Raw genomic sequence first — 26,882 nt, forward strand, 5'->3', positions numbered from 1 at the left:
CTCTAATACACACAAGATAGCTCGGTGGGTTAGTGCAAATGCAGGTTACTGCAAGCGCCTAGCAGCTTATCACGACACTCGTGTTGCGGCACCTCATCGGACTCTGGACTTCATACTGTATTACCAGCCTACCGCCGGCAGAGCACCTTACTTCCCAACTAAAGACACCTTGTGCGGGTTAGCAGGTAACTGCAAACAACCACTAGCCTTTGTAAAATTTCACAACATAAGGCCTATACTGATTGTGCTTTTATCACCCTGGTCTGAGCGTCTGTATATTATCAAATGCTATCCCTATTTGAGCTCCCAAAAGTCACTAATATCCAGGTCATTCATTGATTGCACAGTGACTAGCTGTCATTTATCTGCGTAAGCTAATCTGCCTAATGTGCTGCCTAGCTCCTTGTATTGTGTGCTCTGTCTGTCCCAGGTGCTGTGACGGAACTGCCTAATTTGTGCACAGCACACTGGACAGTCCACTGTTCAAATGTATCTCCCACCACCCACAGACCAGCCCTCTCACAAACACGCCAACTCACACTCGGCTCACTCACCCCTCAACTCCCCACACTAGCCATAACTCTCACTATACTCGCCTATTGGCTCTCTGCCATCATGCTGCCACGCTTCGACTCCTCGCCACTACTGCTACAATCTAGATGCATCAGGCGCAGGTCCCGCACAGAGCTTAATCCACACCCATGGACTCCTATAACCACACATCTCAGAAACCTTTGCCTTAGCTCCCGCACCTACGCTGCTCAGCCTCCCCTCCTGCTCGCCCCCCAGCACTAAACACACCCCTCTCCTCTGAGACTTACTTCAGCCCATCCCACATGCCCTTCCTCCAACCCTCTTCCTCCCTCCCCTAAAATGACGCCAACCAATACAACCATCAAATGTGCTCTCATCAATGCTCGCTCGCTCGCTCCCTGCCCACGCTCTTGAGATGAACGACCTGATCACACTCCATGACCTTGAAATACTGGCAGTCACAGAAACGTGGCTCCATGAAGCCTCAGGCCCAACCATCTCACTAGCCCTCCCCGCAGGATGCACCATCCTCAGACAGGATTGTAAGACATCTAGAAGCAGAGGCGTGGCTCTTATCTCCAAAGGGGCACGTGCCATCAGACTCTACAACCAACAGTGAGAAAATAAATCTGACCTCCGTACCGCCAAGCTAACGCCATCTCCCTCCTACACCATAAATATTGTGATCACTTACAGACCACCTGGTACTGCCACAGACTACCAAAAACAACTCCTCCACATCTTAGGAAACAACCTAAAGAGTACCACTAAAACTATTCTACTCGGAGACCTCAACTGAGGCCTGCTCGACCCTTAAGACAAAGCGTCCACCGCATTTGCCAAAGAGCTCTCGGATGTAGGATTCTGCCATAAAATCTCAGAGCCAACTCACTCTAAAGGTCGCACCATAGACTGAATTGCAGACCAAAACTGCTCTTCTACTGTCACCAACATAGCACCACACCCCTGGACAGATCATCACTGCATTCAATTCACTATTCCTACCAGACCTCCCCCCTGCAGCCAAAGTCAGAAGCTCAAAAAACTTACAAAAGCCAACCTCCTCCCTTCTTGACATCCCAGAACTTAAACCCCCTGTTTACTAACAACCCTGACATTCTTGCAAACATCTACTCGAACACCCTTACCAAAGCCATCAAGTCCATAGCTCCTCTTGAGAATAATAAGGAAAAATAAAATCAATGCATACTAACCCCTAGTTCACGGATGGGCTATCTACTCTACGTGCCAACAAACGCCTGGCCTTAGCTAAATGGTAATCATCACCCAACCCCTCCACTCTGACTGAATGCAAAAACATTGCCATGACCTACAAGAAAGCTATATTCAAAGCCAAATACGAATCCCTTAACCACAGAATCGCCTCAGCCAACTCTAAATCCAAAGAAATGTTTGTAATCTTTAAAGATCTCATCTCCCCTCCCTCCAGCCCTGAAGAAATCTTCTCCAAGAAAAAATTCAGGCACACCGCAAAGCTCTACCCAAGCATGACAATATACCATCTGCTGCATCGTCCACCCCACTATTCTCATTCCGGGAAGTCACAGATTCGGAAGTAGCAGACCTTCTCCTCCATATCAAACCCTCCACTTGCAAAGGAGACGTCTGCCCTCTAGCCATCATCAAGCAATGCTCTGACGCATTGACCCCTATCATCACAGCATTCACCAATGCTGTCTTCTCTACAGGCAAGGTCCCACATAGCCTAAAAGAGGCATTGGGGTCACCCCACTTAAAGAAGCCGTCCTTAGACCCCACCTGCCTTCACAATTACCGTCCAATCACCACAGCTCCCTTCCTGCTTAAAATTCCGGATAATGCTGCCCACTCCCAAATCCAACTCTACCTCGAAACTAATGCCATATTAAGCAAAAGACAATCAGGCTTCTGCAAAGGCCACGGCACAGAAACTGCCCTTCTTGATATGAAAAACAAAATCACCAAGATAATGGACAAAGCCAAACCTGCATTACTGTTACTCCTAGATCTCTCTGCCGCGGTTGACTTGGTTGATCACAACATTCTGACTTCCCATCTGTCCAACGCAGCCCAATTCTCTAATAAAGCCACTTCATGGATAACCTCATTTCTAGAAGGCAGAACCATGAAAGTGTACTCCAATCAGGCAAATGCTCCCCCCACCACCATCCACTGCGGAGGGCCACAGGGTTCTTGCACCGCACCTACCCTTTACAATCTTTTCACAAAACCTCTCTTTGACAAACCTGACTCACTCGGGATCACCTACACAAACTATGCCAACGACACGCAAGTACTCCTCCCCCTCACTGGCTCCTACGATCAGGATGCAACAGCCCTCCTTCAAATCTACACCACCATTCAAACTTGGATGGCAGACAATGGACTCTGCTTAAAAGGGGGATAAAACCGAGATTATCCTCCTAGCCCCAGAGAAATACTACCCAAACTGGATCCAAAATATGAAAACTTCACCATTGACAATTCCATCATACCTGTCTCCAACACTGTCAAAACACTAGGAGTCTATCATGACTAAACAAGTCAACACCATTGCGTCAGCATCCACCCGCAACACCAAACTCCTAAATGCCATAAAACCTTTTCTAACCACCCAAAACTGCCTTTCCCTAGCCCGAGCCACAATAGGAGCGAAACTAGACTAGTGTAACACCCTCCTTGCAGGCACCTCTTATCTTAATCTCCACAAACTACAAACAGTGCAAAACAACACACTCCGAGCAGCCCTCAGCATCCCTAAAAGGGACCACATCACCCAAGCTAGACGTGCAGCCAATTGGCTGCCAGTCAAAGATAGGATCAACTTCAAGATACTCACCCTGACGCACAAGTGCATTAATCTCACTGCTCCATCTTACTTGGCAGATACTATTACCAGAGACCTTGCCACGCGCCCAAAAAGAAGTCCCCACGCCAAACAACTACATGTCCCTCCCATCAAAATAATGAAAGAAGGAGGCATTAGCTTCCCACACATTGCTCCCAAACTTTGGAACGCACTACCCAATGCCCTCAGAACTGAACCTTTGCTCTCCACCTGTCACAAAACTCTCAAAACCACTGTTCAACTAGACCTCGCGTGACCGCCATGCCACCTCCCTCAGCCCATCTACGTCCTGCACTGTAACTAAGCTATGTTTATGCTCACGCTGTGAATTGCAAAAGGAACATGCTGGAGTGTTCACTAAAATATACTTATATACTTTGTTCCACAGACACTTCCCTTGCTCTTGAAGATATCCTATTGGACCAAAACACATTGCGATACAATCTAAATATTTATTTGGTGTTTTCGATCTATTGGGACATATATTGTTTTGGTTCTTTATAAAAGCCCCAGACTTGAACTGCATCTCTGTTGTGGTTGACAGATAATTCCTATATTTTTGGTTTATGGCCTCTTAAACCTGAAGAACAAGTTTTGAGCGCCACCATTAATGGGAGAAGAGGCGATAGGAGAGAGAAAGCCAACCATGTAACAAGTCCATGGGTAAGGTGTGTTAACGAAATAGATGTGTGTGAGAGTCTCTCTGGCAGAAGCTGTGACATAGGAATCTGCAATAGGAAGGCCTGGGTTGGAGCCCAGTATGTCCTTCTTACGTTTCCTCTGGCCAGATTTAGTGTTAGGAGATAGCCAAGCAGTTAGAGAAGCTAGGAGAGATAGATTGTGACATAGCTACAGTGGGGATGGACACTTACCAGTCTGAAGTACTAAGGCACACGGAGGAAGGGGGTGGGGTGGACAGGGACAAGAGTGGTGAAGGAGACAGAGGGTAGTGCACACAGCTAGTGAAAACACCAAGCAGCCACTGGGCACACCTCAGTTTGATTTTAGCAGGTCAGAATTAAACACATTGAAGCCACTAGGCACAGCCAAATTCGACTTTAGCAGGACAGAATGAAACACGATGCAGCTCTGGGAACAGCTAAGTTTGATTTTTTTTGTTTTTAGGTATGGGGAGTGGGAGTCCAGGTGAAATGGAGTGAGGGGTGGGACAGTGAAAGGTGTGGAGGTAGAGGATCGATGTTTTTAGTTGATGGAGCTAACCTTCAAAGAGATGTAAATGTTCCATTGACTTCAGTGCGCCCCAAAAGTGTACCAGGGGAACAGACAGGGCCTTACAATGTGGGCCCCCTAAAGCCTCTTTGACAGACTCTCGAGTGCGGTTTTATGATGATTTTAACAAGAGAAGAGTGGATTGTAATTCTGTATAGTGGGCGTTATACATCTTTGACAATTGCAGCAGTGAACTGTTTTTTCTATACTGTAGTTTGATGAATTGAGATATTATGAACTGCAATTTGAATTATAATGTGTGCTGTTGGGATTAGATGTGAACACAATATTCATTTTCTCTTTTTTTATATCTAATGAACTCTGGGTGAAAGTTCAGAACTGAACTATGTACCTAATAAAAAATTAAATAATTATATTTATTTGCCATTTTCTATCTATTGGAACATGTATTGTTTTGGATCTTTATAAAACCTTTAGACTTGATCTGCATCTCTTTTATGGTTGACAGATAGGTCCTATATTTTTGGTGTATGGCCTCTTAGACCTGAAGAACAATGTTTTAATAAAGGGCATACATTTTAAATTGTTCTACATTTATTCGATTAATTTGAATTTTTGGGGGAATATTCCTTACTACTTGAAAAAAGCAACCTATATTTGCCAGTTAATTTTGTGAGGCTCACTGGAACAATTAGGAGCACTACTTATCAGTACACCTCCTGCATTTTGTCAATATACATACGGGTGAGATAACTTCCGGTGCAAAAAGACACCAAGAAGCAGAACAGGGCCATGATGACCACACTGTGTCTCAAGAGGATTTACAATATGAGTAAACATATCCACCAGAAACCACATTACCACGGGTAAGTAATTAGTTCTTTTTGTGCCCTCTTCCTTCTATGGGCTAATCCTCACACAGGAATATCTGTTGAAAGAACTGTCAAATCTACAAAATACTTATGGTTGTGCACCGGATAATTGAAGACACGATTGGAGGAGGATGTGGGTGACATGGGAAAACTGAACACTCGGAGGCCGGGAAACGGAATCCTCAGAGGCCCTGTAATGTAGAAGGGAAGTTGTCATCAATACCAGATTGAGATTGCGATTGGTGCATCTCAAATAATATTTGCAAATGTCAACCTCGTAGGAATCGCACCACAAAAACAAGGAAGCCCTACTCCTCCTACTAAAGGCACTGGAGCCCATATTTGACACTTCTAATGCCACCAACATCTAAGATAACATCTTCCCCCTCCAGAAATAGTTTATGCCATCGTCTTCATAATTCGGTGTCAAGGTGTGACTCCTGTGGCAGGATGGAATGAGAAGTCTGACCAAACAGAGTTATAGTGATTGCTCTAAAGTTTTTTTTAACAACCAACAAAACCTATGTAACCCTAACTAAAGGTGGTTTCCCTACCTCAAACAAACTAAAACCCGGGCAGTCAAGAAGGGAATAGTTTCTTACCTGTAACTCCATTTCTTCAGCGTTGGTATCTTTCATGGATTCACATGCTTAGAATATTCCCCGTCGTCAGACTGGGACCCCTCGGTACACATATATAGCCTTTTCCTACAGGAAAACTTCCGACACTTTTGTGTCCTATCTACGTCCTTTTAGGACCCGCCTACGCATGCTCCGTAGGCCGTCCCAGTATAAGAGGCCCGCCCCTTTCATGGATTCAGATGCTTAGAATAGATTGTATAGCAGTAACACCTGAAAGCGGCGGTGAGAATGTAATGTAATATACCCTCACCATAATACACAATGCATATGTACACCAGAAATAAGTTTACTCATATAACCGTACCCTCATAAAGCATACTGTCATCAAAAGGTAGAAAAACAAAACTCTCCACAGTGTGGAGCTTACCTTACTGAAACAGATGGCGCAGGACTGCTCTTCCCATCTGCACCTCGTCCGCATGCTGCCCGGCAAGGCAGTAGTGGCGGGTAAACGTGTGGGGCACTGACCATGCCGCAGCCTGGCATATGTCCGTTAGCGGAATTCCTGCCCATAATGCTGCTGAGGAGGACTTTGATCTTGTAGAATGGGCTCTAGGATGCCCTTGCAGCGGCCCTCCGGCCTTGGAGTGGCAAAACGCAATCGTCGATGAGACCCATCGAGCCAATCCTTGCTTAGAGATTGCTTTTCCCCTCGTCGATGGACCATATGCGATGAACAGTTGTCGAGCAGACCTGAGTTCCTGTGTACGATGTAGGTAAAATTTCAGGTCCCTCTTAACGTCCAAGGTATGAAGAGCTTTTTCTGCTGCCGATGATGGGGTCGCGAAGAAAGTAGGGAGAACAATGGACGAGTGTTTGTGATACACTGTCGGAACTTTTGGGACGAATGTAGGATTAGTTGCCAGGACCACCTTGTCTTTAAAGAATCTTAAGTATGGCGGGTCTACGACCAACGCTTGCAGTTCCGAGATTCTCCTAGCTGATGTGATAGCAATTAAGAATGCCAACTTCCACGATATGAATTTCATGTCCGACGTGGCCATAGGCTCAAAGGGTGGTTTCATTAAGCCTGCCAACACTATGTTGAGACTCCAAGTTGGTGGGAAACGTTTTACCGGGGGAAAAGTTCGAAATAAACCCCTCATGAAGTGTTTCACAAGTCTGTCGCTGAATAGAGGAGACGACTCTCTCTTCCTCGTGAACCTCGAGATGGCCGCCAGGTGCACCTTTATCGATGTGAAAAATAAACCCCACTCCGCCAAGAGAAGCAGGTAAGGTAGAACTTGCTCCGGCGTCACCTTCAACGGTTGTAGGCCTTGCTGTCCTCAACACCATTCACAGAACCTCCGCCACTTATAGGTGTAAGATCTGTTGGTAGAAGGGGCTCGAGCCGCCTGCAGAATTTTCTGACAATCCTCCGAAACGTCTAAAGCACCGAACTCTGAAAAGTCAGGAGCCAGGCTGCAAGGTTGAGACTGTCCGGGTCGTGATGCCACACCGTGCCTTTGTCCCGGGACAGTAGGTTCGGGACTCTCGGAAATGCTATTTGATGTTCCAGCGACAGGTGAAGCAGGTCGGAAAACCATGGTTGCCACGGCCAGTACGGTGCCACTAGAATGACCCGGCAACTGTATCTGGGTATCCACTGTACTGTCCTCCGTATGAGGGGAAACTGAGGAAAAGCATAAAGGAACATGTCCGTCCATGGGAAGGAGAATGCCTCCCCCATGTAACCCTCCTGAGGCCATCTGCTTGCGAATTGCTCGCATTTCTTATTTTCCTTGGTTGCGAAAACGTCCAGAGGGGCGTGACCCCATTTCTCGAACACTTTCATCAGCTGAACTGTGTCCATTTCCCATTCGTGTATCTGGGCCATCCTTCTGCTGAAGGAATCTGCTTGCGAATTCCTCACTCCCGGGGGATGGTGAGCCACGATGGAAATCTCGTGCTTTAATGCCCAATGCCATGTTTTCTGGGCCTCTATGGAAAGAGTTCTTGATCGCGTCCCTCCTTGTTTTCTCAAATAAAACATGGCCGTCGTATTGTCCGTCAGCACTCGTACTCGCGATCCCTTGATGTGTGGTGGGAATGCCTTCAAGGCCCATCGTACTGCTCTGAGCTCTAACATGTTTATGTGTAGGAGTGACTCCGTTTGAGGCCAGCGACCATGCATTTGAAGAGTACCCATGTGAGCTCCCCATCCGGTTAGGGACGCATCCTTGACTATGGTTCGCTGAAACTCCGGTTTCTGTAGGGGTACACTGTTGTTCAGATTGTGGAAACTCTGCCACCACTGAAGGGTCAGAAGCAGCTTGTCGTCGTTGATGGTTATCTTGTCTGACCACGATCCTTGGGCCTGTGTCCATCGGTCCACGAGGAATTCCTGGACTGGCCTCATGAATAGGCGACAGTTTGCCACCAGATGGATGCAGGATGCCATGGCTCCTAGGACCGAAACGTATTTCCTCACTGAGAGCCTGGTGGTTTGTCGTAGTCGGCTCGCCAGCTGATTGAGTTTTGAGGTTCTGTCGAGAGAAGGCTTCACTAGCCCAGACTGGGTCTCGAACTGTGCCCCCCAGGAACACCAACGTTCTCGATGGCCGCAGAGAGGATTTTTCGAAGTTTATGGCAAATCCCAGCTGTTGTAGAAGCTGCATGGTGGCTTGCAAACTTGTGTTGGTCGACGCTGGGGAGGATCCCCTTACCAGCCAGTCGTCGAGGTATGGGTATACGTGGTGGCCTTGCTTCCTTAGCCAGGCCGCTACTGGGGCCAGGCATTTCGTGAACATTCTGGGGGAGGTCTTGAGCCCAAAGGGAAGAACTGTGAACTGGTAGTGAGTCCGCCCTATTACAAACCTCATGAATTTCCTGTGTTTCCGACACATGGGAATATGGAAGTACGCGTCCTGTAAATCCAGGGACGCTAGAAAATCCCCTTCTTGAACGGCTCGGATCACTTCTTGCAGCGTGAGCATTTTGAATTTCAGGCTCTTTAAAAGACTTGTTGAGATCGCGCAAGTCTAAAATGGGACACCATTTGCCGTTCGGCTTTTTTACAACGAAGTATCTTGAGTAGACTCCTTGACCTTTCTGTGATGTTGGAACTAATTCTATCACGCCCTTTGCTAACATGAGCGTTACCTCTTGTTGCAGTATCCTCAGATGAGAATGAGCGGTGAACGGAGGTGGAATGTGCGGAGGGCTGTGCCCGTTTCTTATAGTGTCCAGTACCCATTGATCCGTCGTTATTCGTTCCCATTCGTCGACATAGGCTGATACTCTTCCTCCCAGAACGGCGTGTTGTTCGTCATTGCTGATCTTTATTTTGCTTGTCTCTCGACGACGGATAGGCTGGTCTCTTCCTGGACGTCTGGAAGTTCCGGCGTCGGTTTGCAGTTTGGGAAGCACGCCTGTATCCCTGGGAGGGGTAAGCTGACCTACCAAAGGATCCGTCTCCCGACGCAGAGAATCTGGAATTACCTGAAGCCCCTCTAAAGGGACGAAAAGACTTGTAGCTTCGGCCACTCTGGAGGGCACCCAATGAACGTGCCGTGTCCTCTTTCATTCCCTTTAGGGCCTCGTCTACCTTCACTCTGAATAGAAGGTCTCCCTCAAAGGGCAAATCTAATACTTTGTATTGTACTTCTGGTCTGAAGTAGGTACACTTAAGCCATGACTGTCGTAATACGACCCCATTATTGACTTGCTTGAAGCCTGACTCTGCGAGGTCAACCGCAATGTTTATTGCGTGATTGGAGGCTTCCTCACCCTCTCGGACAAGTAACATCGGTGCCTTCCTATGCTCTTCCAGAAGATGGTCCAGCAACGGCGCTAGCCTGTGCCACATTTCTCTGTCGTATCTGGCTACAATAGCCAGAGAGTTTGCAGCCTTTACTGTGGTTGCTCCCACGGATAGCACTTTTTTGCCAAAGGCATCCTGACGTCTTGCTTCGTTTTCAGGCGGAGTCGTGCACTTGTGCTGGGCCTTCGCCTTCCTCGTCGCTGCCGCCGACACCACCAAATCAGGCATTGGTTGGGAGGATAAACACTTGGGGGTAGACTCTGGAGCCTTAAACTTATTCTCAAGGCGTCCTTTGACTGCCGGCTCCGAAAAGGGGTGACGCATTGTCTGCACCCCCTCCTTCCACACGTGGTCTAGTATTAGTATTGAGAACACAGATCTCCTTCTCTTACCCATGTGGTCAAACAAAAAACAGTCCTTTTTCTGTTCTTCCTGGGACAAACCAAATTCCTTACATGCCTTCTCCATCATAGAATGGAATGATGCAATGTCATCCGGAGGGGACGGGTGAGCTGGGCTTCTTGGGGTTTCTAACTCCACCTCTGACTCCCAGGTTGGATCCCTGGAGGGGGATGATGAGATATCCGACATGGCTCCCCCCTGTCAGACTCCGAATCTGGCAGCTCACCTTCCTCTTGGGGTGCCAGTGGTGCTGAGATTGGCGTGCGTAAGTGCGTCGGTGGACGGGACGGGCCTGGTTCGTCGACGGGTGACTGTGGCAGGTTTACCTGAGGTAGTCTCTGGTCCAACGACTGTACTAAAGACTGAAGCGTGGACAGAATCTCCAACGACAAAACAGATTGAGGATTGAGAAGAGGGGCAGATACCGGAATACTGGATCCCCTCGTCGACGACTTGTCAACCACTCGTAGCCTGAGGTCTGCCGGGCCAGCTATTCTCCCGCTCTCGTCCTCCCCCGAGGACAGCAACACAGCCTGTTCTTGCAGTAAAGTATCCAGGGGATCGGATCAAAAACTTCAGGCCTCCAGGCTTCCTGTAGAACCTCCGTTGACGAGGCCACCGTCGCAGCCATTGTCGGTGGGACGGTGGATACCACATGCGTCAGTGGCAGGGTGGAGGCCGATGACTGGACCGCCGTCGACGACGGTGACTGAGCAGGTGGTTTAGGCGGTCCCGCCTTTTCCACACTTGGCCTGCCTTTACTCGACTCTCGACTCGTGGTCGATCTATGGTGATCGCCCGAGGAGGATTTCGGCCTTTCCTTGTCATGCTTTTTTGATGAAGATGACGATTTTTTCGATGAGGATTCTCTAGCTGAATGACTCCGAGATGAGACTTTTTCCGGTCGAGATTTCTTCGCCGGTGGTTCCGACGAGGCAGCGCGGTGTGATGTTTTCGCTGATTGTGTGGAGCCTACCTCCAAAGGGGGTATGCCCCCGCTCCATCATTCAGCCATGCCACCAGCCGTCGATTTCGGTCTTTGAGGGTCTTTTGAGAAACCCTTTGCATATGTCGCAGTTATCAGCCGAATGATGAGGGTGCAGACAGTATATACAATCCATATGTCCGTCCCCCTCGTAAACTTTTTTCAAGCTGCACGTCGCGCACGGAACAGAACAGCGCTTTTCCTGACATGGAGGAAACATTTCCTCAACTCCAGGTACACAACCTTGTACAAAATAGTAAGACGACGCGAGGAGATCCCACTACTTTGGAGACGCTTGAAATCTGAAGGGGAGCCGCGAGGGCGGGCCTCTTATACTGCGACGGCCTACGGAGCATGCGGAGGCAGGTCCTAAAAGGACGTAGATAGGACACAAAAGTGTCGGAAGTTTTACTATAGGAAAAGGCTATATATGTGTACCGAGGGGTCCCAGTCTGACGACGGGGAATATTCTAAGCATGTGAATCCATGAAAGATCCAATGCTGGAGAAGTCTGTATAACCCAAATAAAAAAAAAATCACTGTTCTAGTCCAAACTCCTATTCTATCCCTACCACGTAAACACAAATCCCTATGTAAGAAACGGTATTTCTGCAGCCCAGGAGAATGACTCCTTTCCCCTGGGTACGAGTCTTTCAAGTTGTAGCTGTCTCAACTTCTGGAAAGGTTCCAACGTTCTCAAATAAGTTCCAGAATACTCCAGTGGGGCTAGCAGAAGGACTCCCTTCTCCTAGCTTTTTCACTGTTCTTTGTAAGTATCTTCCCGGCTATTTCAATGCGAACTTCAAGTTCTTGTAGTTCCCTCGACCTTCTACTTTTTCTAGTTTCTTTACCTCGCCCAACAGAGATGAGGAAGAGGCTTGTCATTGGCTCTTTGGTTCTCCAAAGCCAGTGTCTCTAGCATGGGTTGAGCCTAGGAGTTCTTTTTATTTTTTTTTATTTTTTTTAAAGAGAAGACGTGTGTCTCGTTGGTGCCCTTAAAAAAAGAGCATGGACTCTCGGCAGAATCCAGTGTTGACGGAACTACCTGTAGTGATACACAAAATTGCAAATTTGCCAATCAGGGCTTTAGATGACAGCATTAGCCGCTGAAAGCCAATAGTTTATTCAAAGTATGTGCCAAAAATGCTGACAGTAGTCTGTTGTAGCACTTCCATTACGCAGTAGTGAGCTACAAGGAATATGCAGGCCTAGTAGGGCTGGTAGGTCACATTATGCATTGTAGATAGACAGGCAGGGCGAAGGCCCCAGTTCTGTAGCTAATAGACATTATTGGAGTGTTTGGAACATTATGGCACCTATATAGCGCTTAGATAGCCAATCTTAAGCGCTATGAACACTAAGCTATGAGTGCATGCCTTTTAGAGCTTGCTCACATGGGGTTAATTCATCTCGGCTTCTCTTAGAATATTCTGCCTTTCTAACTGTAGCCCTGCATGGCTTCGTAAACTAATCTTCCTTTCTCTGGGAAGGCACTGATAAGACATTCTTGAGCTTTTGCGCAGATGGGCTCCAAGCAGGGAGGGGCACAGAAAAGGAGCACAGTGGAAATTCACAGAGTTGGTTTTTCCATGAGCAAGCCTATATTTTGCACAGGGAAAGTTCTGGAACTGTGCGTCATGGACCGACAGCACGAGATTATAAAAATGCATGCCCACATGACTCAGGTGGGAGACCGATCTGTGGACTTGGTTCGAGCAAGATCAAGTGTCCGGAATTTGTGGCTCTCTCAGCACCCTGCAGGGATGTCCTCTGAGCGGGGCTTGTTACAGCTAGCTTATGAGGGCCAGGGTCTCCCAGTGCTGATTGAAGAGGCGTAAAACTGTTTCTCTATGTTTCTCTAAGTTCTATGTTTCTCTATATTTTGCATTTCTCTAAGTTTTGTGCTTTGTAATCTTCTCTAACTTGAATCCCAAAATGTTGCTGAAATTCACTGTTTAGAATAAATACTAAAACTTATTGAACGTGTCATTTGTCACTAGCATGAGTTCACTGCTCGGCACAATAGAACCTGTATTTTGGGCTGGATTGGGTAATTTTTGCTGCCATGGGCTGGTCCCGAGGAAGATTTGCCCAATATCAAGACACTACCAAAAAAAAACAAGACAATCTCTGGCATCAATATTGTGTAGCAAAACGTATTCCTGTGCTAACAGGCACGTGGCCAGGAGGCTGGCAGTTTCCAGGCTTTAGAACATGAGGACAGCGTTCTCGCCAGTGATGCTCCAGAAGACCCTTGGGTACAGGAGTTCATCTTTTCTAAGATGGCTTCCAGCAGATTTGCGTCTTCTACCTTTGGTGAAGGGGGTGGAGAGATGGCAAGGTATTCCGTGCCAGCCCTGGGTTCAAAGTAAGTCTCTTTTTAATTTGTTGAACGTGCCCCACTGTACTGCATTATGACTCTGCTTTTCCTGTTCATCAGTTGCTATAGATGTTTCAAGTCTCAGATATATCCAAATGCTCACGCACAGAATTTCTCTTCTCATTACCTGTTCTGCCTGGGGTGGTTCTGTGAGAATACGTTTCTTTCTTCCTCGTTCAATGGGGCCTGTCTTGATTTTGCAGCCCACAGCTATAGATAGTTCAGGTATACGTTGCGGACCTGACTGCGCAGCCATTCCAGGTAGTGTTTGTCATACTCCTGGATATTTCTCATACAAATCATGTCCTTGTCCCCAGGAGGTGAAGCCTGCTCCATGAGGACTTTGCCCCAGGAGGGCTACTGGTTAGCAGCTGCACCTCCCTAGCCTCATGGAAAGGAACTCACCTTGGGGAGAATTGATGCCATCAGAAGGATCGCCACGCTCCCGCCTGCACCAAATACCTGTCTCTTGGATTGAGGTCTTCCAGACTGAGGATTCCAGATGTGGTGTGCAGTGTAGCAGGCAAGGTCCATGCCGCTCCCCCACTAAGGATGACAGGGACTGGCTGGGCACACCTCCCTACACCACGGTACAGCCTCCCAGTATTTCATGTTGTGCAGGGACAGTGGGAACACTAACTGGGAGGCCATGGTTCATGTGCAGACAGTTCCAGAAACCAGCATCCAGTGATAACCAGAAGGTAGTAACCAGTCAGGAGGGCAAGGCAGAATGGGGATCAGGCAAGCAGAGGAACTAGGTAAAGCAAGGACCAGCCAGGATGGCAAGGCAGAACTAGGTCCTGGCAGGAGAACAGGTGAAGGAGGAGCCAGGCAGGATGGAAACACAGAGCTTGGGTCCTGACAGGTGAGGCAGGGACCAGGCAGAAAGGCAGGGCAGGGTCCTGGCGAGAGGACAGGTAAGGCTGGGACCAGGCGGCCTAGAATAAAGGGAAATGGCAGCAAATCCAGCCAGGAACGCACCACGTTAAGAAACCAGCAATGGATTTAAATAGGAACTCTGCCATCAGGACGAGGTTGCAGGATGGCGGAGTTCATGGTCATGGCACCAGGGGCATGCCATGGCTTTGCACATGCAGGGACATGTCTCTTCCACGCGAGTTTGTCATGGCCAAGATGACGGCACCGATATTGGATGGGGTGTGCCTTGCCAGAGTTCTGCTGGACGCCCATATGACACCGCCAGCTAATACCTGCCTCCCTGCAGCCCATGGTCCTTTGCACCACCATGGGTAAAGGGCCAGCCTCAGCAGGCAACCAGTGAGTGCAACAGGAGTTGTGCAGGGCGCACATGATAGTCAACTCTACCCCTGCTGCTTATCCACCAACGCACCCCAACCCAAAATCTCAAAACAGCTCATCCTTTAAGGATGAGCTCGACTGTCCACTAGCATTCCACAAGTTTCAGCTGTGGTCTTCTTGTCAAACACCCTCAATCAAACCCTTAAAACAAACATTCAACACTTAAAACTAATGTGAAGCACCACTGAAATTAGGGATCAAAAACAGACTCCTATGAATTAAACCAAAGTAAAAGAACCATATGCAGACATCGAGCAGAATCTTTACTCTCCCAAAACACTGTAGCACACAAGAGTGAAATCACTCAAAAGGCTATGGATTACTAATGAGCCATAGCAGTAGCAAACAATGAAAGCAGATCAGTGTTTAAAGCAGCCAAACAACGCATTAACACATTGCAGGCGCTTCCATCTAGCACAAACAATAGAAATATACACTGCCATTTAGGAAATCAACAAAATCTGAGATCCCATTGAATGTAACGGCGCCCTTCCATTCACCACAAAGTCCTCATCCACTAAAATGTATACAATTTACCAATGTCTAAAACTGACAAGCCACACCAAAATGCAAACATTTTTAAAAGACTACAGAAACATTCTCCTATCCTCCTTCATGAAATCTCTCACAAATTAGGCCTACTCCAATGTAACCATTGTTAACATCTCATTCACAGTTATGTTATTCTTTCTTCAGCAGTAGACGATTCACTTGCTAAGACTACATTCACATCAGGCTGGGAGTGCTTGGTATGCATTGCAATTCATTCCTATGAAGTAAAAGTGAATAGACGATCCACATCCTTTTTGGTCCATTTGACCTGTATCAATGAGGTGGCTTGGCTAAGCACCTCCCCAGGAGGGCATCTTTATATTGCCTAACCACCACCGAACTAAGGAGTCCTTTACCTACTCTACACGATCTTCTTTAGAAGATCCAGTAATTTAATATACTTTTCAGATGTTAGCCAGTTGGGTAGTCTTTTAGGATCAACACTGCTTGGGTAGTCTTTTAGGATCAACACTGCCCAACACCCTTTTTTGGAATCGTGGGTCGAGCTCAACCTTTATCATCAAGTGAACTTAAATCATGCGAGGACCTGAGGGGGAGCGTGTCTTCTACAAGACCAAAAAGATCAAGTCTTTTAAGGACTGCAACACATATCCTTAAAAAAACTGAATTTTTTCACAAAAGGGCTGCGCGATGATTGCATTATTGTCTTCATGCCGACTAGGGTCTCAATTAATGTTTACCCTATAAGCCTTTTTCTGAAGACCCCACTGCCTGTACTTCAGTGAAATACTGTTTGTTCTGATCCGCCAAGGGTTCCCATCTGCCTGTAGAAGAAACAGAGTCCACAAGCTCCAGGAGTAAAAAGAAGGGAATGCAGCCTACCTGTAATAATATTCAGAACAAAGCCTCATGGAAATTCCGTCTGGCTAAAGCTTCAGCTGTTAATGACAAGCGAGGACAGAGGCAATGTTGGTTCATGCCTGCCCACTCCAAAGCAACTGCAATCATTCATATTACTCTGCAGGTCGCCCATCAACGGGGAACCATCAGCAGGGTCAGACTAGTAGCAATGGCAGAACTATTCTACAACTTCATATCCTAGGAATCATTGCTGCAGAAATATTTACTGTCAACAGTGGGAGACAACAGGGAAGGCATATCAACAGTGAAATAACCATCCACTGGCAATGAATTTTGGGTCAACACCAAACGAGGCCTTCAGTGACAGGCATAGTGACACAAGCAAAGCTCTCTACATAAAGAAACCAATTTGTAAGCAGCTATTTCACAGACAGATCCTTGTATCTCTTAAATAAATTCGATGCCTGCTGTCCCAGAAAAGATTCTGGCTAATGTTGCATTTGATACCAACATCGAACTGTCGGCTTGTCACTCGACCGTGGTTCTATGGATGAGATGCTGTCTTCTGAAGAGGAGTCATCAGGTCTGACAATGCCTCCTTAAACCTTGAAGCCTCTGCTATGAATAGTGGAAGAAGATCAGAAAAAAGCCAAGAAAGGTTAAGTCAAACATGTCTACAAGAAACGAAGATCCCACATACAGAGAGCGATCTTGGACAGAAGTATGGTTGGGTGGGTGACTCGCCACTATACTTTATGAAAGACAGAGGGATCAAAAAAGATTGGCACGTTAGTATGGGCTTATCGTAAACAACCCTGGAGTGGATGCAAGGTATTTTAAACAAGATTGGGCCTCAGATCCCAGTGCAGAGGTTCCAATAGAAAACCTCATGATGTGATAATCAAGTTCAGCTATGCTCCGGTGAAAAATGTAGTTCCGAGACCAAATGTCCTACTTCACAACGTTCCATAATTTCGACTACTTTCTCTAAAAACACTGGCACAATGCCATTCAGAGGTCCACGAGGGAGTTAATACGGGACCCCCCTCCCCCGAGATGTTGCTGGCCCACCTGGGATTTCATGTGACCTTTGATGTCTTCTGTCAGTTCCGCATAGACAGTCAGTCATTATATGTGTGTCAATCAGCCAATGACTCAGCTTCCTGTGGTTCAATGAGCCCCCTTAGCTCGACTTCAGGAACTTGCTGGCTCAGATGAATCAGTGAATCCGCTTTCTTCTTGTTTGGTAAACGATGCAATTCCACCACAATCTAGTAGACTACGGCTTCTTTGTAGCCGGTCTCTTTGTGTTTCTATTTTGAGTTCTCTTGGGTCTTTAAACTTTTACCCTACGAACCTTTGATCCCAGGGAAAGGAGGCCCATTCACTTGCTCATGTCGTGTCCATGCCTCAACTCTAGCTCCACTTGTCTCACTCAGTCTTAGGCACTATTGACTTGGCCTCGGGTTGTGCTCTATTGATGACCAAACTATCCACTTCCACACCTTCCCCCTTATCTAAACTTGCTTCGATTACCGCCTCCTTTCCCATTCCCTTGTTCTCCTTGAATTCTACTGTTCCTCCTCCAACTCTGTCCTCACTGTTCCGTCATCCCTCCACTCTTGGTGTCCCACAAGGCTGTGCCTTCCCTTCCACACTGCTAGCCCTCATACCCTGGACTAGTCCCAGCCCCCTTACATAACCATTCTCTGCACGTAATTGGGAGTGAGGGCTTTAGTTGGAACTGCCATCGACCTTGATTCAGGATTGGAATAGACACTGCCCCCATACCTCTTGTTGCTCGACTTTATACGGATGGGTGCTATTTGAATAGTTCTTTGAAGCAAGGGAGGGGGTGTCACGCGTTCTCCACAAATTGTTACCCATGTTTATTGCCCGCTTTCTTGCCACTAAGAAATAGGTGCGATCACGACCACAGCTCAGACCAAACTCTCGCCTTCTTTCTCCCCAATGTCTTTCAGAACAATGATTGTGATGGCAGCCTTTAATCTTGAATTTGCTTCTTCTGTCTGAAAGTGAGCACAGTAACAGAGGACCTGTTGGATCATCCCCATTCTCATCTGTATAATGGGGATGGGAGAGTAGCTTCCTCCATAGAACAGAATGGCATGCCATACCTGAGGATTACGTCTGGGGTAGCCATAGGGGTCCAGGTACTGCCAACAGCCAAGTGATGCAGGACCTGGGGATGATTTCCTGTCTGTCCCACCCTTCCCCCTTAGCATGACAGACCGTACGCATGCCACTATCTGATGTCACTTATTTCTCTGAAGTCAGCCACTACTATACACCTCAGGGCCCTAAAGTCAGGCCAAGTTACACCTTTTAGCTGGTTGCTTGTCAGTTTGCCGGTTACATTTGGCCTGAAGTTCGTGGTAGAGATTCGATGAGTTGAAGCCCGAGTAAATACCAACTGTTATCACAGTAACAAAGGGAGGAAAGGTGGAGCGCTTGGTGCCACAATGGACACCAACCCAAACATGCGTCTTATGAGAATCCAAGATGGTGGGCTGGCCGTGGACCATCAAGGGCACTGAAATGGCAAGGAAACCAGTCGAACCAGTCATGGAGTATGGGAGGAAGGAGATAGGTGTGGCAAAGCAACTAGGAGGCAATAGCTGATCAGTCAGGGGCAATATAGCAGTGAAGTATTAATGAGAACATTAGTTTACGAGGAAAGCTATGGTGTACCCAGAAGGGAGTTGGGCGAGACATTCCCAAGATCAGGGCTATAAGAGGCAACAAAGCTACCAGCAGGCGGCCTTTGGGCTCAAGCTTGCATGTTCACCTAAATCGTGACCTTGACCGAAACCGATCCTTGGCATTAGATACAAATGAGGAGACACCATGTGTGAATGGACACAAGTGGGGTGGATACTTTAAAGACGGCATACTGAGTGAGAAGAGGCCTATATGAGGATCCAACACTCAGGAATAGGGAGAAATTCCACCCAATGAGGGCTGCTCATCTTCTTAACAAGCAGAGTACACAGCTACAGCACCCTCGTGCAACACCCAAGTGAGGTCTCCCTGAAATTATGCTTCTACGGGCCGGCGTCCCCAGTCCTGTACACCATTCTCTAGCCTTCCCCAATCACTATGTCCAACCATCCACAAATGAACTCCTTTTTGGATTACAAACAAGACCCGGCCTGAACGTTCCAGTCCCTTATTATAGTTGGGCAGGCTCCTTTCGCTACCCCTAACCAAATTGGTTGTGTTGGTAATTCTCACAGAGAATTACCAAACGCAGCCTATAGCTCAGTATTAAGTGCGGGTTATCCACCCATACGCGATTCTAAATTTTTTTGTTGCATTTATAGCAAAACAACCTCGGGCATCAGGACACTAGTTAAACTTGTTATTGTAATACTGTGGGAGACAATTGCTACAGGATTGTTTAGACGATCCCCATCGTCTGAGCCAAACCTTCACATGGTTGGTCCATATAGAATGTTGATTCCACGCAGCAGGGGCAATAAGGGAGGATCTTCCCACATACCGACTCAAAACCTGTCAGACTGGCTTGCAGGCACCCTTTGACGACTACCATTAATCATTTCGACTTCTTTTTAGAGCCATTTAGCAGCGGAGAAACGCCTCTGCATGAGACGATTACGGGTGCAAACGTATTACATGAAGTCTGCTGTTGCCATAACCAGGTTAAAACAGGTGGGATCCTATCACAATACATTATAAATGCTGCATACAAAAGCATAATTTGAAGGCAGTATTAAAATTGTGTATAAAATCGAGAATCACCATTATGTTATCGGAAATTATACACGGGGGACAAAAATGGCATGTTTAGTTTAGTGCCCCCCCCATTGAAACCAAAACACAAGGTGCATTTTAATTTACCACTCGTCGTTAAGATCGCATGACCCTAAATTAGGGTGCAAAATCGGACACCGCTAGCATCCATGTCACTGCCTTCCCACACTAGCTACTACTCGATCCGCATAGCAAATTTTGAACTCCTCTTCTAAACCAGGCAAGCACAACCTTAACATCCCATTAACCACTAATCGCTACCTGTTATGCCCCAACTGAACGTTTGTGCCAGTTTACCCCCTTTCTCACCCTCAACACAATAACTATCTTTACATGGTGTCGACGCAACCATGCCATTAACTCGCTATAGTGTCCATATAATCCCACACCCTTTCTTTGGCGAATCCAAGCGCATTTGCTGTAGTGATTGATAAAACCTTGCAAAGATGGTTTGACGAGGGATAGGGCGCTTGGTAGGCAAAACTCGAGAACTGAGCCAAGTGTACAATTAGAACAACAAAGTTGCTGTGGGTCTCGACTGCATTTTATTTTATGGGCTCCAGAAAGGAGAACGCTAAGGGCACACCATGGTCTGCAATGTAGTTCATAGTTTGTGCACGCCAGGTCCAAAGTATATAAAGACTCAAGGGCCAGCTACTACTCCACATTTGGGAGGTGGCGCGATTGCAAAACAAGTAATATGGCTGTTCTGTGGATGCGCGTATACAGCCGCCACTGCCGTGTTTAAGAGGGCGACGGGGTTTAATACACAAGAGTTGACCACGGTAACGCGTCACCGGTCTACGCGACCCAATGCACAAAAACATTCTGTATGCAAGCCAACTATTAATGTCAACCCACACGCACGGGGGAAGCAACAGACCATGCACAGCTCAAAACTAATGCGCGCGACGATACATTGCGCGAACTGTTGGGAACCCTACATACATACGTGTACCCACCGCGGACTGGCACAGCCAATTTTCAATGGATCCGAGTAAGACGTATAAACACCTAATTGCATCCCCCCGAACCCTTCCAGTGTCAATAAACCAAAAGTAGTAATATACATCTTTTTATTACAAAATTACTAAAAAAAATGGGTTTTTTTTTAGAAAAAGTACAATGCACCTGTCTACAGAGATGTAAAATCTGCTATTATACTCCTAAGTACGCGAATATACCAGGCTTTTTTCGAAGTCTTTAGAATCCTTTAAATATGCAAATATGCAGAGACATTCCACAACATCAGAATCTCATACTAACTGAAGTGGCACCTCAGCTATTACTTACATTAAAATGGAGGTTTCCCTAAAGAATCACACATTACCTATACACAATTCTGTACAGTTTATACTAAAGCGAACAATGAGCTGCGCTCGAGTTCACATTCTTAGCGAAACAATGGACGTCCAGCACAAATCTCACAGCAGGCAATAAAGTTATTCATCATCCTCTTCATCTTCCTCGTCGTCCTCCTCTTCGTCTTCCTCCTCATCCTCCTCGTCGTCCTCATCATCCTCTGGTTCTACCTTTTTCTTTGCTGCTACTGCCGGCCTACCAGGTGCTTTCTTTCCCACATCAACTTTACCCTTTGCACGGTATGCTGCAATGTCCTGAAATGGGGGATGGGCGAAAGACTGGTCAGTTTTGCGGAGGCACAATAGACACAAACACTGACCGCTGTTATCAGGGTTGGTCAAAACCCAAATGCATGCATTCGTCTGCCTCAGAAAGTGCGGTGGCACTGTATGCAGTTAGTTGACAATGTACAGTGTAAATGTTATAATCGCCTATATCGAGTTACTCACCTTTTCATATTTCTCTTTGAGTTTTGCCGCTTTCTGTTCGAATGGAATTTTGTCTTTCGGCGTCTGTTCCGACCACTTCTCTCCTAATTTTTTCGCCGTATCACCAATGGACAGTCCCGGGCAGTCGGCCTTAATCTTGGGGCGATGTTCCGAACAGAAGAGGAAGAACGCGGACCTTCAAAGGGGGAGAACGGGAGTTAATAAGAGTCTAGGCTAATAAAATGACACCAAGGACGCAATACATAAACGGCATATAACTTACGGTGGTCTCTTGGGTGCATTGGGATCCTTCTTTTTCTTGCCCTTCGTCTCGCCTTTCGGTGGTACATAAGATTTCATCTCTCGGTCATAACGAACTTTATCGCCTTTAGCCATGTCTTCGAACTTGCCCTTCTCCTTTGCGTTCATGGTCTGGAAAGCATAATGTCAAGATTGATGTTATACGTGGTGTTACGAACGTTAAAAGGACAGCGTCAATACGTCCATAGTGCCCGCCATACAGCACCCGGGTATTACTCCTCCCCTCCCGTTGCAGCGCCTTCACAAACGTAAAAACCCATAGCCGCACCTCCGACTCCACCCCCCTCCCCATCGGCATCTTAGGAAGTAGAAGGCACCAGTGCCCGCCCAACTTCGCCCGCCCTCCAGGAAGTCGAGTCCCCGTGACACCGCCCACAGCGGAAGAACAGCTAAGGCTGCACTCCATTGCTATTCTGGGAGGCTCCGCTGGTCTCCACCCACCGGATGAGCAATTGCAACCCCCACCGCGCTGCTACGAAATCAACCCCGCACACTCCTCCCCCCAACTCCGCTGTGCCGGAAGTACGGCCATGGCGATCGTTGCGCACTCACCTTCCACCGTTCGGAGCACTTTTTAGAGAACTCGGCGAAGTTTACGGAGGCGTCCGGGTGCTTCTTCTTATGCTCCTCCCGGCACGTCTGCACAAAGTAGGCGTAGGACGACATCTTGCCCCGGGGCTTGTTCGGATCTCCTTTACCCATGGTGCTAGTCTGTTAACTGAAGGAGAAAAAAAAAACGTTCCTTAAGCGCGGCCGCCATAAACCACGAGTCGTCTCCTCCCCCAACATTCCCGCCTAAACAGCGAAAAGCAGTTTTGCCGCCTAAAAACCTCCCAACAGTCTTTCTCTGGGACCCAGTCAGAATTAGGAACTAATAAACACTACAAACACAAACCGACTTTTAAATTAAAAAAATACATACTAAAATGCTTTGTCACCGCATGGCGCAGTTTCGCGCCGACTATTTCAACGAGCAATTATTAAAGCGGGAATTTAATAAGCCAGCCTAAATATCTTTTCACGAAGCTACGCATCGCCCATTAAGCGAAAGGATTAACTGCCACGGCCTTGCACGGATGTGGTCCCACAGCTTCGTCGTGTTTTTTAAGTTATCACGGTCTGAAACAGGACCAAAACTACCCGCAATAAAAAAATCCACAATAAAGAACGTTTATACTGGTGTGCGACACACATGAATCCCCTAACTAGCTTTCACACAGAACCTAAGGTATCGAATCGGGAAAGGAGGCCTAGCTTGAAAAGGGTAGAGCTCGAAGGCTAGCTGACTCACCAACAAGGCAGCGATGTAGTAATCTTGTCCTCTCGTCTTCCTGCAGCGAAATGGCTTGGCTCAAACGCAATACCGCCTCTTGTTATTCACAATTGTCCCAGCCACAGCAGCTTGATAAAGAGTCCCAAGGAATCCGCCCACTCTTTTACTATTGGCTTTACCTCCCCTTTTTAACCGGAAAAGTACGTGCCTCCGACCCTAAACTGACTTTTGGTTGGGTAATCAACGCGTGACGTCACGCGGCGCTAAAACAGCAGGGTACTGTTGTCGCTCAGAGCTTAGACTCGCCTACTCGTTGAAACCGGTTAGGGCGTCAGGGATGCGGCTGGGCGTGGATTGGTAGGTCGGGGGAGGGGGCTGTTTAAAATTTCGCGGGGTCAAAGCTCATTGGCTGACGCATCCAACCAGTCTGCTGGTTGGTGGGCAGGTGGTACAGTACCACGATTTTAAAAAAATACAGAGGGGGGGGTAGGGTAGGTGAAAACACTGCAAAGAAACAAAGAGAGGAAGCAGCAGATGAAGGCGGCAAATAGAACCGCGGGAATGTTTTTCTTGATATTGACTTCATTAGAGTCCCCCTTTTCTACATCATGATAATACTCGGTTCGCCTTCCCATGTTATCAGCCCAATCCTTTTTGGATGCTCTTTAGCCATAACCATGATCTATATAGTACTTTTGTGGCGGCGAAACCTGAGGTGTTTTTTTTCAAAATGCAAAATTCAATTGCATACGTGGAGTTTTCAAGGGTTGTTTGAATTGGTTACATTACTTCAGGACACTGGTGCCAGTTCTTACTATACCCGGTTTAAAATGTCAATTTGTGTTAGCAGTGTGATAACCAAAAAAAAAACACGCTTCCTAATGCTTCATTCTATTACACACAAAAATCAGTGTTTCTCGCTACCACCGAGCTAGTATGGTCCTACACTTCACATCTCTCTACAAATCCACGTTTGCTGTGTATACAAACCGCCAATTTTAGCAACTACACCCTAGTTTTTAACACTTTGTTGCCCCTGTGCGGGTGAAAACCCCGTTCTTTTTTGGCGGGCAAGGGAGCTGCTTAAATGGCGGGTGTCAAAAGAGTCGAGAGGAATGCTATCATGCCCTCCACTTGGCTATCACGCGCATCTCCCGCCTCTATTCATAACCATATTCATCTACAGCCCTGCAAAAAAGTTGAGTTCAAACTCGTGTTACGTGTTGTGGCAGTATGTTATGTTTGTACTCTGGTGAAGAAAATGCTTCAAGCGTAATGTTCTTTACCTCTTGTCTGAAATTGCCATTTAACAAAATACGGCGTTACGGAGATGATACATCCGTTTCCCATGCGCTTGAGGGAACCATCTCGCATTTAACGATCCCCAAATTAAAATGATTGTGTGCGAGCCGGCGATTTTGCAAAAGCGGGATCGGGCCAGTACGTCATCCCCCAAAACCCAAGAGATTTTGATATCGGTTATCAGTGTGTGACAAAATCAAACCGGCCTTCAACAACAGCTCTCAGAGAGAACATATGTTTTGCGATTTGGGTTAAAATAGCTTTGTCTGCAAAGCGACGTCTTCGATGAATTGTGGTTGCGTATACAGTGTAGAAGCCTACGCGCATGTTCAGTGGGAAATAAACAGGAGTGGCTCTTCAAAAACGTCTTGCGTGTTTCTAAAGATGCCGCGCTGGGGCGCACTGCGGCTTATTTCGTTTTCGGGGCTGTGGGTGCAGTTAAAAAGACGTCCCCCCCCCTTGACAAAAAGGACATATCTCTGGAAGAATCGCTTTGTTGGGGTTATTTTAGTTTTTTGCCAGTGCTGCTCACGTTGGGGGAGGGGGAGTCACAGTGCGGCAGCTGGTGGCGGCCCGTCCTCTCCTCAGAACCATGACGCACTTAAAACTCGGGCGGCTGCTGCGGCCATTCAATTAAACCCCGCTTCTAGATGCACTCCACCACGACGCGCCTTTTCATCCGAGATTTCCCCCCTGTATGTATTGTGTGATCATTTAGAAGGGAGAGGGCAGGCTGTTGTCTGCTGTTCCCTTTCGCTCTCCCCCTGGTGGCTAGCCGGTGTATGTGCAGCGCCGCATGGCGACTACAAGGAAATCTCCATTGTCGGACGGGTCCTTGGAGCTCAGACGCCAGTAATCGGGAACCTTCCTGATGCAAACTGGCACAGGCAGATTCCCAACAGACCAAATCCATATCCGCCGTGATTAGTTTTCTTTACTTTTTGGCTTTTATATATTGAGCCCCATTTACAGAGGAGGAGCATGTTTTTTTCTCTCGCTCTGTTTTACTTCCTCCCCGTACCCATTTTTTGATGCGCACGTCCAAATAAATTATTTCGTTCAGTTTACTTTAAAAAAATAATAACTCTAGTAGTAATAGTATGGAATACGGTAATACACAAAGCAAACAGAAACGTGTTATAAAGCAGAAAAGTAAAATATGCTATACAATACAGTACTTTAATAGAATTTAAACCCCCATCTCACGCTAGTGTGGGGGAATTAGGTATTCTATGACAAGACAGGAGGCTCCTATTATGCAAGTTCAAAGCCCTTGCAGAACATTAACCGCTATGTGAGGAATGCATTTATGATAAAACATTTTGAAAGTTGACTCTCTTGGCCAATCAGCTGCTTTAAGGATCTGTTCTAGGCTGCCGCCCAAAAAGGCGGTTTTGGAGGCCATAGCACCTCTAACAGAATGGGGACCAAAAGAGGAAGTGTCAACTCCCACATAACCCATCTGGCCGAAGGGGATACCGGTTTATGGGGTTTCCTATAGGAAATCAACAGCTGAGAGGTATTAGGAGGTCTCAGATTTTCAGTTTTTAACTCAAAACATTTTAAACATGCTATAACACACAATTTATTGTTTTCAGGGAATGCTGGATAAGATATTGAGGAAGTCATACACTCTGTTCTTCGTGAAACAAAAAAGGTAACTCCCTGAGGGGTAAACATTTTGTTATCCACATCTAAAGCTCTGATATCAGGCACAACAGCATTGCTAACTTGGAAAAAAGTTGTTGCAAAGACAGACCTTCATTAGAGGGCCAGGGTCCAAAGAGATCCAATATTAAATTAACCTCCCAAATAACTGAATACTTAGGCTTTGGAGGGATTTTAATACCAATAGACTTGAGAGCTCTACGTACCAAGAAGTGTCTACCCACTGGTTCCCCTTTTACCAACAAGTGACCTGCTGAGATAGCAGATCTGAAGCCATTAATGATTCTGTAAGCTTTGCCTTCTTTAAATAAACCTACTAAGAAATTAACCACCTCTACAGGAGGGGCAGAAATGGGATTGAGGTGCCTAACCACACACCAGCTAGTCCAGCGGTTCCACGCTGAAGAGTATCCCAACTTGGTA

General features: G+C 46.9%; 1 protein-coding gene across 1 annotated transcript; it reads right to left on the bottom strand.

Annotated features, from left to right (window-relative positions):
- Nucleotides 1–21,167: 21,167 nt before the first annotated feature.
- HMGB2 (high mobility group box 2) lies at nt 21,168–23,669 on the bottom strand. Its single transcript, XM_069631419.1, has 5 exons — nt 23,508–23,669; nt 22,769–22,934; nt 22,179–22,327; nt 21,917–22,091; nt 21,168–21,721 (listed from the first exon to the last, which is right to left on the bottom strand). Exons 2-5 carry the CDS (start codon nt 22,916–22,918, stop codon nt 21,548–21,550), a joined length of 648 nt encoding a protein of 215 aa, XP_069487520.1. The 5' UTR covers nt 22,919–22,934; nt 23,508–23,669; the 3' UTR covers nt 21,168–21,547.
- Nucleotides 23,670–26,882: the final 3,213 nt, after the last annotated feature.

Source organism: Ambystoma mexicanum, chromosome 6q, assembly GCF_040938575.1.
Source record: "Ambystoma mexicanum isolate Mex_15411 chromosome 6q, UKY_AmexF1_1, whole genome shotgun sequence".
NCBI classification, from domain to species: Eukaryota; Metazoa; Chordata; class Amphibia; order Caudata; family Ambystomatidae; genus Ambystoma; species Ambystoma mexicanum.